This window comes from Gorilla gorilla, chromosome 3 (genome assembly GCF_029281585.2).
Source record: "Gorilla gorilla gorilla isolate KB3781 chromosome 3, NHGRI_mGorGor1-v2.1_pri, whole genome shotgun sequence".
In the NCBI taxonomy this organism is placed as follows: domain Eukaryota; kingdom Metazoa; phylum Chordata; class Mammalia; order Primates; family Hominidae; genus Gorilla; species Gorilla gorilla.
This window is the reverse complement of record NC_073227.2, coordinates 187006923-187023376: the sequence shown is the minus strand read 5'-3', so window position 1 is coordinate 187023376 and position 16454 is coordinate 187006923. Positions and strand designations below refer to the sequence as shown.

The following is a 16454-nucleotide window of genomic DNA, read 5'->3' as shown; positions in this document are numbered from 1 at the left end:
ATACTGATGTAGGGTGGAAAATAATTTAAAAAATTAATTTAATAAAATGCCTGGAGCAGTAACTAACAATTATTAACAATACAACAATGAAGTTGTCTGTACTTTCATTTAACAACACATTTAAGGCAAATGTTGAATTAATATAAAAATAATATGTGGTAAACTGATACTTGACATGATACAATAAAAATTAATTTTCACGTTGAAGACCTATTTATGACAACATCTCTATATGCCTTCTAAATACCTAATTTCTCAGTTGTGCAGAGCATAGCTCACTATGGCCTAATAAGATGTCAATCAGAATATCCAGAATATTTCTTAATATAGAGCAATACATTTCCCCTACCACATCAGGCAAAATAATTTAATATATTTATTTTCACAAAAGGCTCATACTAACTCCAAACTATAGGGTTTTTTAAATTTCTAGTACTAATTCTGATTCTTAAAGATAGCTATCATTGATATTCTAAATTTCATGCTGTTCTTGAAAAGAACAAAATGCTTATCCTGTAAGTTTTACTCTAATTCACCCCTAAAATTTACTTTATGTGGGAAAGTTTCACCATAAAAAATCTACTATTTATATAGGTTGAGATTGATTCTACTACCTTTGTAGAACAAGCAGAGGCTCATTTGTATAAGACAAACTGGGTTTCAACATCTAACTTTACACTGTGACTCTGGGAAGGTTACATAAATTCTTTGAGCCTCACTTTCTGAACTACAAAACGAGAACATGATGACAGTCCTCAAAGTGTAGCATGGAATTTAAAAAGAGCTAGTGCACATTCCTAGCACACGGGTAGGAGTAGTATAGAACAGTATAGGTGTTAATGTTAATGACTTTTTCTCCTCTCTTTCCCATTTCTGGCATATTTTGGCTAACGGGAGATTAGTGAGAAAATATGGAAGAAGTTACTGGAATAAATCAGCTCTACTAAAAGGCTCATCTACATTGCAGGCAATAGTTATACATTTTCAAGGTAACATTCAATAAGATCAAAACATTGGTTATAAAAATGTATTTACATTTTACAATTCATATGCAAGAATTTTTTTCAGGGCAACAATTTAAGAAAAAAACAGATAAGCTACATCTGTGTGTATACTTTAATTGTGTAAAACTGCAAGAATACACCCAATTGTATTCAATGTTGTATGCTCATGGACAGGTAACAGAAACAAAGCTACTTCACACAGTAATCTATATTGACATCAAAATAGAGTTTCTCTAAAGGAAAGAGCCTTTTTTTAATGGGATTGAAAAATTAGAAGTTCCCATTATTTGTCCATGAAACCTAAGGAAGGTGCTATTTCAAATGGAATTCTAGTAGAACTTGGCACATACATTTTAACTTTTCAACCACCCATTATTTTTTACCTCTTGTAGTTTCACTCACTCAGACAATCACACATCTACATTCATTAATTTTAAAAACACACATGCCTTTAAAGCATAAAATTCATCCTCAAATTACATTTTCTACAAAAAAAGCAGGACACCATATTTATATCCAATGCTTCAGTCATGGAAATGGATTTTCTTCATAGAGCTGTTAATTAACATACACTATTATGTTCAACATTTCAAAAGGTATGTTTTAGGAGGATCTGTTTGATCATGTGCAAGAATTCTAAGGCATTATAAGTAGTTGTTCCACAGGACAAGTGCTGCCCTTGCAATGATATACTCTTGATATATTTGACAAGTCTTTAGTTTTCAAATGCCACCAGCCATAGGGAGACATTCGTAGTCTACAGGTGGGTTGGCTCAAAGGTCAAAAACTTGTTTGAAAAAAAGTTTATGGAATAGCACCATAAGAAGTCTTTCAGAAACAAATCTTTTTTTTCCAGCATTGCGTTTTGAAAAAATGAATCCCAGGAAGAGAAAAATGAAAGAGACCTTTCAGTTCTCACAAGGCCTACTTCTGCTTCATTTCATTTTTAAAAAATAGATTAACCATGACAACATCAACAATAATAATACAACAATAACAGATCGACAACAAAGGAAAGACAATAGCAGCAGCAGTAACTTGCGTAATGAACCATCCAGACAGTCATTCAGAAGAATCCTGCTCACACCTCTTCGGAGTTTTCTCATAAGGTTCATAAGACATCACAGGCTTCTTGGATTTGGTGTGAAAAGGCAGCACTTCCAAAAAAAAGAACTGAGTTTACCAATTCACTGGGCGTTTTCCGAGACTTAAAGAACTGATGTCTAGAATTTAACTGCAATAATTAGACACCATTGTGATTTCAAACTCATCTAAATGTAAGTACACTAAAGTGGTCTCAAGATCATTTGTGTTTCAGAGGTTAAGCTGGCCTGCAAGTAGAAATAATGAAGCTGAAATATCCCAGTTTCCAAACACCAGACACACACATACACATGGAAAGTACAAATCACCCTCAAAAGACTCCCATTTCACATTCACCTTATATGGATCTGGTTTACACTGTATCCAAGATACAAAGTCAGCAATTATCCTAAGACAGCCAGAATACTGTTTTCCAGTTTACGACCTGCAAGATCATTTTATGTCCCTAAATCTTGACAAATTGTCAAAAAGAACACTGTGGGGTCACAGTTCCTGAATTAAACTGTCTGAATTGTGAGGCATCTATTTCAAGCTGTGAACAAAAGCTTGTAGAGTCTTCCTTGAAGTATATGATGCCCTTTCACCAGCTTTATTAATACCATCAAGCATGGAGTTCAAATATCCTTGTAATGCTGATGAGGGTTTCGCTGGAAACTTCTCTTTTAGTACAAAGATAATTCTGGTCTTACAGGGATTTTTTGTTCAAACTCTTTGTATAAAACATTTGTGCCAATATCTTCAGTTTAAAAAAAAATATGTCTTCTCTCCATTATGCACATTCCTTTGTGTTCTGACAGAGGTTTTGGTGTTATTTTTTGGTATGTGTGGTATCTGGATATCTTATGCTTTTGTATCTTATATGAAATCCCTTCTTGTTGATTGTGTCATCAGTGTGGAAATGAATTAAAACTGAATCTCCAATTGAATAAATCTCTTCTGGTGGCTGAAGGAAAACAAAAACAACAAGCAAGTAAACAAGCAATAAAACGAATCACTTTTTCTTCAGTGTAACGCATGTTTGGGAATACTTTTCTTTGGAATATAATTTAATCCTCCCAACAACCTTGGAGAGTAGGTGTAATCAACTTCTTCACTTTATAGAGGAGAAAATGGGATTCGGAGAAGAAAATGACATGCTAGAGCTCACGCGACTAGTCGGTGATGTAGCTGAGCTCTGAACATACATTACATTTTCTAAGTTCTGGGCACTTTTCTCTCTAGAACTTGAGTGTTTTTCCCTAAACTTTTAAGCCAAGTTCTCTTGATTTACAAATCAGTAAAGTGAGGTTCAGAGAGTGTAAAGAGATACTAAATGTGTTTCAGAAGCTGCTCTGGAGCAGAGCCACTTCCAAAATCCAAATTGTCCATTATTTCTTGTTTTAATGATCTAAGCACCAAGAAGCTTTTTCATTACATTTCAGTTGTCATTTGGGCAGGAGTTCAACAGTATTACTGAAGCAATAGCTACTGGTAGAAGTTTGAAAAACTGGGACTACTATCTTCAGGACAAAATATGTGTTCAGAAGACTATAAATATATAAAAATTAATGCAGTGAATCCTGGGGGAAAAGCACTGAGAAAACCTTATGTTTTTCTTTTCCTTATTTCTCATGGTGACCTCTTCTGACCTGTACCTGCACTCTGCACCTGCACAAGTGACACTCTGCAATGGAACAGTGTCTCTGTAGCACTGCCTGTGTACACACACCAGTGGCTGACCCTGCCACTGCCTCCAAATATATTTGTTAAAAAGAGAATGTGAATTAGAATGGTGTGCATATTATTTTTTTCCTTTATGCTTTAATTCAGAAACGTGACAGAATTGTCTATGGTGTGTGTGTAAATATGCTGCTGTTAGATTAAGTATTTAAATATTTATTGCATAATAAGAAGTTAGAACAATGGAAAAGTGACAAGAAATTATACCTACTGATTTCATCGGTTTCACCTGATATTATTCAGGCAAATTCATTAGAAGTGGAGAAGTGATAAGGGTAGAGACATGTTATATTTTGTCAAGCCATTTATAATACAATGTAGCCTTTTTTTTTTTTTTTGCAAAAAGCATTGCCAACTTGTGAATGGTACACATATCAATCATGAATCAATAGGCATCTTTAATCATGTCTAGGGTATTCTGTTGGTGGTATATTTACCCCGGATCCACAGAATCGACCAAGCCCCACAGCTGTTGAATCAAGACCATCAAAGAGCTCCACATAGTCATAGCCACAGTCTGCTTCTTCCTCCACTTCAAATGTCTGGAAGGATAATTCAAGTCGAGAGCCCCGTTCTGATACTAATAGCCATTCACAGTCAACTTGTCCTGGGTAGTTGTTATCACCAAACTGAGCATGTGAGTACAGATCTCTTGGTTTTGATTCTGCTTTCAATCGTCCGCCACACTCTGCCCAGGAAAGAAAAATAAAATGAGTAAGGACAATGAGCTTTAAAGGGTCCAATTTAAATTTCAGTGTAGTTTCAGTGTAGCCTAGCCATTGTCTAACTTCTGTTTCTACTTCCAGCGTCAGATATGTTTTCCATAACTGGAGAGTCACATAGTGTCATGGGTGTCCACCCAGGCCCCAGACATGGACGACCTGGGTTGGAATCTCAGTCCCAATGCCTGCTGGCTCTGTGACTCTGGGTAAGTGATGTCTTTGAGCCATATTTTTCTCAAGGGTAAAATACAGATGAAAATAATGGTACCAATTTTAGTGAGGTTTGAGAATTTAAAACATGAAAATCACTTAGAATCTACCACTTAGTAACTCAATAATTTTTAAAATTGTTCCACCTAATACTGTCTCTAGTCTCAAATAACTATTTTCATAAAGAAGATGCCAGAGTATTAACTCAAGTTTAATCGTAACAATTTAAGAACCCCAAATGCAAAGAAGTAAGAAGTAACTTAAAATTCAACAATAGATATAAAACTCCTCTGCGTGTGTTTGTGTTATATAGAACTTTCTATATAGAATATATACAATAGTAGTATTTTACTTCAATAGAAATATTTATCTCACTTGATGGGGAAAAACCTACATATATCATTAATTATAATTATCTTCACAGTTCTACAACCTATCCAACAATAGCCTGTGTTTATTACATGAAAAAATAGTAAATGTTCCTCAAAGCTCCTTTAAAAAAGATAAATTAATAAGCGTAGGCTATACCAGTTATTTTTGAGTGACCTTTGTCGCTCAAGGTAAATACACCAAAGAAATAAATAAGTGTGCATAAAACCATTTAATTAGTATAATTTAGAAAATAAAAGGTTTCAAACACACTTCTCAGGAACACTTTGTAGTCAGAGCCCCAAAGCTTTTTTTTTTTTTTTTTTTGAGAAGAACTCTCGCTCTATCACCCAGGCTGGTGTGCAGTGGCGTGATCTCAGCTCTCTGCAACCTCTGCTTCCCGGATTCAAGCAATTCTCCTGCCTCACCCTCCCAAGTAACTGGCACTACAAGCGCTCACTACCACATGTGGCTAATGTTTTGTATTTTTAGTAGAGACAGGGTTTCATCATGTTGGCCAGGCTGGTCTTGAACTCCTGACCTCAAGTGATCCACCTGCCTTAGCCTCCCAAAGTGCTGGGATTACATGCATGAGCCACCACACCTGGCCAGAGCCCTACAACTTTTTAATTACTGGAGATTAAATAAAGGCAGAAAGCTTACAATGCCCCACCAACCTATCCAAGCAAGCATGGTGGTTAGGAGGGAGATAAAAGAATGGGATATGAAAAGTGTCAGGAGTATGAAAAGTGTCAGGAGAAAGTAGAGTTTCTTTCTGTCCCTGTTTGTCAAGGATTGAAAGAGTTTCTGGGAAGCAGGAGTTTCACTGCTAAAATGAGGAATATCCCAGAGGAAATCCAATGTGGTAAGATCTGGAGAAGCAAAACCACTGGATAGCCAAGTACAATTGTAATACTGTCATGGTAGTCTGTGACCAGATAGTCCTTAGTGAAGATGGTTAGGCAACTGAAATTCTAAATTGGACTTTTCAGATTTGTATATAGTTCACCCATATTGTAGTTTGTTGACTTTTAAATAACAAAATATTTCTGAATTAGGGGTATGGAACCCCTTTCACATATGTCTGAATTCATGTGTGCCCAAGCAAATCTATGGGCGTTGTCATAAACAACAGCAAATTCAGAGACCTTTGTGTGACTAACATATGAAGGAACTTGCAGCTATGGTTCCAATCACAAGAATGACTTCCCCATTGGGCTGTGTTACACGGTGAATGTAAATGTCCCTCCATCTTCCAAATGGTAGATGAGGATCTCACACAACCTATTGATAGAGGTGCCACTATTACAAATGTATTTACGTGAGGAAATATTCCTGAAAGCTGGAATACAAATTAGCCTTGGGATTTTATCTCCCAAGTCCCACAAACTGGAAGCCAAGCACCTTCCCTTTCCCACTACGGTGGTTTTCTTATCTCAGTAACTCCAAGAATTATTTGCCCCTTCTTGGGATGGAACTCCCAGTCAAATTGCCCAGGTGCAAATCTGGCTCTGTTCTTTACCAGCTGGGGGACTTTTTTCCAAAATTTCTTTTCTAAAAAGGGAATCATCCATAGTACTCACATTATAGGGTCCAGATGAAGAGTGCATAGGTTCATATATGAAAAATGCTTGAAAGGTGCCTGGCATAGTAAAACCCATATAAATTTAAGCTACCATTATTATTGTTATTATTTTCCTATGAGCACATGTAAATGCCATCATCTGTACTCTAGGATCCACTCAGGTATGAAATGAAAAACCAGGAAAATTGAACAACAATTTAAAGCACTATTAATCTTCTATTAGAAAGGAAAAATTCTACTTTTGAAGGCCAGTAAAATATTTTGTGAAAAATATTTCTGAATTCAACATATAAATATGTAAATCACTGTAATCTCATTTACAGATTTTTAAAAATTCTACCTCTTCTCCAAGTTTGAGAACTGACTGATATATTTTGCTTTCAGCTTTTTAAAATAGCTTCAGCACTTGCATTACTTTTATTCCACAGCCCAGGAAGAGCTGCAGGGGAGAACCTGGAGATCTGGTGCAGGCAGCCTTTTGTGTGTCTGCCTCACAGATACAAGTTAGCACCACAAAGACCAGGATCCAGAAGAAGCAACCCTTCGCCAGCCACAGCTTGGAATAAAAATCAAGGAAGAACTGAAGAAATTAAACAGAAGAGGAAAAATGACTTCATAGAGGCTTTATGAATCTGAAAATCACAGGAAGTTGTCTTTATGGAACTTTATTAAACACTTCTAGAAAAATGGTCTACATTTAAAAACAAATGCCTTAAATTGCATTTAAGGACAACAAGAAGTTCCCCCCACCCCCGGTATTGCTTCTGTTTTCATTTATCTGTTGCAGTGCACACCCTCATTCCTATGGATCACCGCTCAAACTAATAGATCTGGAATTAATTTCTAACCGTGACACACACACACACACACACACACACACACACACACACACCCATGACAGAATTCAGTCCACAGGATGAATTTGTAAAGAATGAAATGAACATTTGAATGCTATATGCAAAAGAGGTGTGATTTTATTAAACTGTAATTACTGTTGCACCAACCTATAATATGCCCTGAGAGAAATTCCAGAATAAAATAGGCAGCCTGAGGGCAATTGCTTCTGAGTGTTTTCCAGAATCCTCCCGGCCACTCAAGCAATGGTCAATAGGTCATTTATTGTAATAGGTCATTTTAAAAGATGATTTTTAAATACGGTGAACACATTTTCATCACAGATTTCATCAAATCTACCTATTCATTTACCAAGTCAGAAAAATATAAAACCAGTTATTTAGTATGTTGGCAATAGCATTTTTACATCAACTAAAGAACAGCTGCCAAAGCGGTTCTTACAGAATTCTGAGAAATGGAAAATGAAGCTGAATAAGAAAGGTAACAAGAAGGGAAGAGAAGCCTAGGGTGAACTTCATTTTAATTTGGAAAGACAGATTTGTTTATTTCCTGGTAAAGTATTAAACTCCAGGAGAAACCTTGTAATTTGACCTATAAATGCTTTTAGTGAACATTCCAATTTAATTGATTTAGATCAAACAATTTCCTTTCCAAAGAGTTTAATAATATATTATTTTTGAATGTCATTGACAAAGAGCATGATGTTTTATGTTACAGAAAAGAAGTCCCAAGAGACAATGCTTTGATTTTAAAAATTATTTTCTCTCCATGTTTCTCCTGTTTTTCTGTTTTGTAGCCATATCCTCTTAGAAAAGACACAGGATTTTTTTTTTACTAAAGATTTGTTTCCTTTAATTAACTTATTTAAGGCTGGAGTAATACTGTTTGTTACCTATTAAAATAAATTTGGAATTAGAATTTGAGCAAACTATCAGAGAAAAAAAGAACGCTTTCCAATTAAGTCCATTTTCCGTGGACTTTTTTTTGACTTGTAAAGAAAAGCAGCCATCATTACATATTACAACATTTCTAATCACCTAGTTCAAAAATTCATAGTGTTAGAAATTTTTCTTGTGCATAAAATTAAAATTGTATACAGAAATATAAATTTACCTAAGCAAATTAAACTGTATACTTAAGGATCCATCAAAAATAGCCATCCATATTCTAGAAGACAGTAAATAATGAATAAATGCTTTATACACGTAGCAAATGCTGACAGATATGGTACTGGACTTGGCTGTCTTGTCAGCAGAAATTGAAAGATAAATTGAAAATCATAAGTTTAACTTATCAGACTGTAAGCTGTCAATAGGCAGGATTCCCTTCTATTGTCTTAAAAATTTCCACACATTTACACTGTCCAAAGCAGATGCAAAATAAATATTTGATGAAAGAGTAGAATAAATGAACCTGTTAAAGAGATTTTGAGGAGAAATAAAAGCAGACATAAGTAAGAGTATTTCAGCATGTATGACTACTAGAAAGTAACAAAAAAAAGAAGTCTACCAGAAAAATTCCAACCTAGCTGAAAAAACAAACAAGTAACATGAAAAATTCTCAGAATAATAAAGGAACAGGAATTGCGAAGCCAGGACTCTAATTTCAACTGTTATTAACTTCTTGTGCTATTTCAGTTACCATTAAATGTTTTAGCCTCAAATTTCTCATTTCTGAAATGACAGGGCAGGCTTAAAGAATATCCATGGCCCGTTTTGCCTAACAAATTGTGATTGGGGTTCCTCACGTGGGTATCTGAATGGCTGTGAATGAAACAGGGAAATAAAATGAGCCAAGTCACTTATATATTTTGAAAAGATTTACTTAATATTTCTATAAAGAAGAATTCAATCTTCACCTAATAAGAATGACAGTTTTATATTCATTTTATTCCTAATCCAAAAGTTTTACATGAGAAAGTATTACTATAGTAGCAAGTACACTATCTTCGGAGACAATCAGAATTAGAATAAAATCCAGGCTTTGACACTATTTTAGAAACTGCAAATTAATCATCCAGATTTTCACTGTCTTTGTCTGCAAAATGAGGATAATATCTGTGTCATACAGTTCTTTTGAGGATTCAAATATCTATGTAAACTATGTGTGTATGCCTAAAATGTCCAGTGCATTCTCTACCATTGGATCACAATACATGACTGTAGGGAAAAGAAAGAGAGATCAGACTATTACTGTGTCTATGTAGAAAGGGAAGACATAAGAAATTCCATTTTGATCTGTACCTTGAACAATTGCTTTGCTGAGATGCTGTTAATTTGTAACTTTGCCCCAGCCACTTTGCCCCAACTTTGAGCTCACAAAAACATGTGTTGTATGGAATCAAGGTTTAAGGGATCTAAGGCTGTGCAGGACGTGCCTTGTTAGCAAAATGTTTACAAGCAGTATACTTGGTAAAAGTCATCGCCATTCTCTAGTCTCAATAAACCAGGGGCACAATGCACTGCAGAAAGCCGCAGGGACCTCTGCCCTTGAAAGCCAGGTATTGTCCAAGGTTTCTCCCCACGTGATAGTCTGAAATATGGCCTTGTGGGATGAGAAGGACCTGACTGTCCCCCAGCCTGACACCCGTAAAGGGTCTGTGCTGAGGTGAATTAGTAAAAGAGGAAAGCCTCTTGCAGTTGAGATGGAGGAAGGCCACTGTCTGCTGCCTGCCCCTGAGAACTGAATGTCTTGATATAAAACCCGATTGTACATTTGTTCGATTCTGAAATAAGAGAAAAACCGCCCTATGGCAGGAGGCGAGACATGTTGGCAGCAATGCTGCTTTGTTATTCTTTACCCCACTGAGATGTTTGGGCGGAGAGAAACATAAATCTGGCCTATGTGCACATCCAGGCATAGTACCTCCCCTTGAACTTAATTGTGACACAGATTCCTTTGCTCACATGTTTTCTTGCTGACCTTCTCCCTATTATCACCCTGCTCTCCTAGGGCATTCCCCTTGCTGAGATAGTGAAAATAATAATCAATAAAAACTGAGAGAACTCAGAGACCAGTGCCAGTGCAGGTCCTTGGTGTGCTAAGTGCCGGTCTCCTGGGCCCACTATTATTTCTCTATACTTTGTCTCTGTGTCTTATTTCTTTTCTCAGTCTCTCATCCTACCTGATGAGAAATACCCACAAGTGTGGAGAGGCAGGCCACCCCTTCACATGACCTCTATTAAGATAAAATTAGATCCTCTCAATGGAATGTTAATCATAATGCAAACACCGCAAATGGCATGCATGGGCAGAAGTCATGCAAATTAGGGAGTTATGGAGTTTCACTGCTGTAAGTAACCTTGGGAGTATTATTTTACAGATGAGAAAACTGAGATCTGAAGAAATGATCTTTTCAAAAGTTTCCTGCTAGTTAAGTGTTCACTTGTAGCAGGAACCCAGATGTACCAACACACTGGGACATAATGGAACCTCAGTTATCCCACTTACAAAGGGTAAAAAGAGACAGTATAAAAGTAAGTTTTTATAAAACTAAGAAAAAAATAGATAATCTTAAAATACTATATCATCAGCTATTTAAACAGTTTTGACAGCATGTTTTCACACTACCTTCTTGGAACCTATGATGACGATGTTTTCTAAAATCTGATGAACTCTGCGCTATCAGTGAAATATTGATTAAGTAATAGGATTTTATTTTTCCACCCCTTCATTAGGTGACAAGTTATAAGAAAAATATTCAAAGAGTAAATGTCAAATGTGTGGAAAATCTCTTATTAGCATGACAGTTCTCTGGTCCATGTAAGATTTTCCTCATGCCATAATATTTATATTTATATTAATCATAAGAAGCAATTAATTTGCATTATTGATAGAAGACCAATGATTACTATTATTAATCAGATTAGTATCCTGACAATATGTTTATCACAGACTTCAATATAAATCTAATGCTCATAATAAAATATACTAGAATGAAAAATAATGTTGGATAATGGAATAGTTAAAATTATGAATTACAAAATCAAGTGAAAGAATAAAAACAATCAGCAGAAATTCATGACAAAATTTCACTAAAATTATTTCATGGATGAATTTGTATGTTTTTATACTGTGTTTTCCACCAAGGCAAATTTCTCCCGTGTATCAATCGTTTAATGCATCAGCAATGCCACTAGGTGTCAGTATAAGCCAAATGACTAGCTAATATACATTTAACTGATATATTGTCTTAACTGAATGAAAAGGGGACATTCTCTAGATATTTTATGGAACATATAACTAAACTGTCTCCAGACTATAAGTAATGTTACTCTATATTTTTGTCTAAAATTTTTCATATTTTTCTAAATTAAATTCTATTTCTTTAAGATTTCCAGAGCAGTTAGTCGAAATCCGTAAGAGTAAATTAGAGAGTAGGATTAGGCAAAAGATCATGTTGCATACTAAATAAACAAAGGAAAAATAGAGGCTCTGTCAAATAGATCAGTCTTAAACTTATTTATAAAAATATATTAATGTAAAATCTAGCTAATCAGATAGGTTATTAGATAAAACATACATTTTTAATAACAAGCCATAGATTTCTATCTGTTAAATATAACATGTAAATCAAACTGCTAATGTTAATATGAAATACATTGTATAAATATTTAGGTACAGTTCTACTTAAACAAACTGCACTGTTCTACTTAAACAAACTGCACTGATCACAAATCAGACAGAAACTAGGGTTTTCCTAAAGCTCAACAACTGCAAAGATCTTTAGGTAGGATGCTGTGTGGTTCTGCAAATATTTCACAAAGTGCTTCAGTGAAATTTTATCTGCTATGCTTGGAGATTTATTTACAATCCTATTATTGAACCAAATTCACCAGAAGAGAAACGTGGATCTCAGTCAAAAAAGAGAAGCATGACTCGAATTTGCTGACCTGTAGAATGTGTGGCTTGAAAGCCTTTTCTTTGAACAGATGCATCAGAAACAAACCGAACAAACATTTTATTTCCAGTAGCCACAAGGGGATCTGGTATCTTGTTGCCACATAGTCGTCCAAGAATCGGTGACTTTTCTGTTTCTCCATCAAATACTTCTAAGTGGTCATAAGCACATTCTTGATGCTGCTCAATCTCAAATTCACTAAAGGCCTTTTTTAAAAAGAAGAAATAATTTTTTTTTAAAAAAACAAATCACTCAAAATGAGATAATTTTTGGGACAGAAATACATATCAATAAAATATGTTCAGGGCATACTAATAATTTAATACGTTTACAACATAATTGAGAAAGATGTGAAATCAATAAAATATGTAATCTCTAAAAAGACACAATGAGGAAAACAATGTAATAACTTCATATGAAATTCTACTATGTGGCTATTAAAACCAATTCTACTATTGCAATTCAATCTCAGAATTTAAACAGAATATAAAAAATGGTATTTTATTCTGAATTTAATCCAAAGGATTCATCAGAAAATTTCAAACAATCATATTAAAAGATTGGGTCCTTCTGGGTTTGATAATCATAGAACCCGTTGAACATTATCCTACCCTTAGGCACTTAAACTAAACTCAATAAAGTATTATTATATTTTTATAAAACTTAAATGCAACAAATCTTCATAGCATAAGTGAAAGGAGAATAATTTTCACTATATATTTGTTTATTTAGCTCTTACAAACCATATCATTAGCAAACACTGATAATACTTAATGCTAGAATATTTTTAATTTACTTTTCATGTAGATGGTACACTTATTTTAATATTGGACATCTTGGAGAGTTTGAATGCTTTGCTCTTATTTATGACATTTAAAAACTATTCTAATTTACCTGTGTTGTAATTTTCATCTGTGTGACTTAGCACATTTAAAATAAAAAATAATTAAAGATAGAACACACTACAGATCACAAAGGAAAGTTTAATTGAGATGGACTGAAAATAACATTGTCCAAGCTATTAATAATTACATAAATTACAGGTTATTTGCCATTGCCAAAGGCTCTTTCCTTTCCCCAGAAAAACCATCATACATTGAAGAAATAAAGCCGTCATTCCTACTTAAGTCTATAGAAGAAAACTAAAATATTATAAAGCAAATAAACATGAAAAAGTATGAAATATATTTCAAACTTTGTTAATTTGCTATAATCCCTCCAACAAAATATTGGCACATAAATTTTAATATACTTATTTTCTTTGATGCAGTTTTACTGAAGTGATCATAATGTTCAGTCTAATTGAAGACATACAAAAAAAAAAGACTAAAAATTGCTCTGTCTCAGTGTGAACCCACTGTCTATTCCATACCACACTACATCACCCACTATCACTTCTGACTTCGGAGGAGTGAGGAAAGAAATGAAATAAACAATTCATATTAACTAGGGAGTAGAAGAAAGGAATGGAGTTACTTAACGGAAGAAAGAAAAGGGGGAAAAAAGCTGATCTCTCTTTTGTCTCTTTCCACTGCACTCTACTTAAAAAGTAGAAATAAAAAAAATTATAATCAATAAGCATTAGAGCAATTGTTTGTTATAATCATTATGGATGAAAAGGAATGCTTACTTCATTTGACCAAAGACACTGGCTAGTACAAAAAGACTGAACATAACCACAAAGAATCTCACTGGAAAGAGAAGACAGTGTAGGGAAATACAGTGAACAAGGAGACATCAGTAGAGTCTATTTATCCTGAAGCACAACATGCAAAGCAGGTGATAACTGAAGGAGTGTGTCACTTGTTAATCTCTGTAACCCAGTGGAGTACACACATTGCGTAGGATGCAGAAGATTCTGAATAAGTATATGGATGTCTGCGTAAACCTGTCAATGTATTTACCCAAAAACCTAGCTGATGTTTATGGCCAACCTCAAGTATGAAAATTCTACAGACAGGGCCTACTAAATCTCATTTTCTGCCTCTCATGAAATAGCAGTCTGCTTCTATTACCATTGTGTACATATATACATTCCTAACATCAGTTTGTAATTGATAGGAAACCACTATGAGAAAATTGGCTTAACCGCACCTAGAGTTCTTTACTAAATATGAAACTAAGCTTCTGAATTATAAATATAATGTTATTTCAAGAGGAAAAATATTGGTTCAGGAAAAGAATATCTGAAAACCACTGCATGTTGAGCAAGTATCTCTTTTGATTGTGATTTAAAGTCACTAATCTGTAAATATAAAGAGCAAAGAACCAGGGAAACCTGCTGCATAGAAGAGAGTATTTTAAGAAAGTTGGAGGTAGTGGCATTCTAAAGTATTTGCTATAAGTAATGGCTAAAGCTGGGATCAGAATTTACAGACCACACATGTTCAGTTCGTTGATTGGTCCATTGAAGACTGAATGAATGAGATAAATAGGTGACTATTTTTCTTCCTAATGAAATGCAGGACGTCTGGCCTAAATCATAACATCTGCTTAACAGAACGGAGCAACACCACACAAAGTAGCATTGAGCTGGTGTGCTGGGGGCCATACTGACAGCTGGTCTGGAGCCAACTGGTTACAGCTCTTTATCAAATTACTGGTGGAATCAGACTGAGTCTGTAAGAGTCATATTAGTCAAAGGTTCCATAGCTGACATATACTCTAGTAATGCAAACAACTCTCATTCATTAAGGTATTAATGAATTTTCTTTTTGGAATAGGTAGCAACTTGTTAGGTCAAATGCCAAGGCTGGGTGGTCCTTTTCCAGAAATCAGCCTGAACTAAAAGCTCCACCACACACAAGCAAAGGTGTGACTAATTCACAGGCTGAGATCTCGGAAGTCTGCCCCTTGTATAGTAGAGATACCCACACAGAGAACCTGCCATACACAGTGACTTTACATCAACAGAAAATATTTCCAGGCCACAGAAATGTATTATAGGAACTCTTCGGAAAGGAAAAACTTCTAAAATATTTTTCAGAGTTCATGATGATAAGGTGTGATATGCCATTTATCACTTTATTCTACAACACAAGCTGAACCATGAATCTCAATATCTAAATAATAAAGAATGTGCACATTTCCAACCACCAGGAACCAATGCCGCAGAAATGTCCCCAGAAGACATGTAGTTTCCCGAAAAGTCTTGGAAGTTCACAATGGAGACAGGATAGCCAGCAAGGCTGAATGTATAAAGCTGTAAGGAACTTGGATTTCCACTCAAGCACTATCTTCCTTTGGTAGACTTAAATATTTTTCTTAAGTGTTTAAGACTTTATAAGTATTTGGGTATTAAAAAACTTTAAAGCATACTCATTCCATGATTATATTTCTATAATTTCAGGGTTACTAATCTGGGTTTTAGAAAGGCCAAAAAAAAAGTGAATAACCATGGGCCCTAGTCAGAAATCCTAATGCATTTCCCACAAGACAAGCAAGCTAAGAGATTAAGGAGTCCAATTCAAAAGAAATAAAATTGAACTCTCGTTATAGGCTGTGGAAATAATAACTTTATTTCTGGAACACCCAAGCAAGCCTAATCTACCTGGCTGGCCCCTGGCCAGGCTTCCAGACGCTGTTCTCTCATACGAACATCTGTAGAGGTTCTTTTATTGAAAATACAGGCAATGGCTAAAGAATGAGGCCTTACAGAGTAACTGCATATATTCACAAAGGACAAGGTAGTAAAATGATAGCACTTAATGCAGAAATAAAATTTAGCAAGGGTGAACATTTAAACTAAAAGAAGTAAAGAGACTGATGCAATTTGAGCAACTGTAAGATAAGCTTTAGAGGTCCCTAGTCCCAGCCATCTTTCACCTTTTCCTGTTTTTGGTAAAAGCTGGCATTTGGTTTCCCACAAAATATTTGAAGGATTAGAGGCCACTGGAAAAAAATGGCGTCATGGAGTACAAACCTCAGTCTCCTGATTCAAAAGAATCTTTTTTCTCCATAAGTCCTCTATAACTGTGATCAAATAT

At 35.0% G+C, this 16454-nt stretch overlaps 1 protein-coding gene across 1 annotated transcript in view; it reads right to left on the bottom strand.

The window, feature by feature from the left end:
* Window positions 1-1013: 1013 nt before the first annotated feature.
* TLL1 (tolloid like 1) overlaps window positions 1014-16454 on the bottom strand; it is a 233239-nt gene continuing 217798 nt past the window's right edge. The window contains exons 19-21 of the mRNA XM_019025068.4: window positions 12461-12674; window positions 4265-4515; window positions 1014-3051 (exon numbers count right to left, since the gene is read on the bottom strand). Of these exons, the coding sequence (XP_018880613.2) occupies window positions 2917-3051; window positions 4265-4515; window positions 12461-12674 (600 nt within the window). The 3' untranslated portion in view covers window positions 1014-2916. The remainder of the gene's footprint in view (window positions 3052-4264; window positions 4516-12460; window positions 12675-16454) is intronic.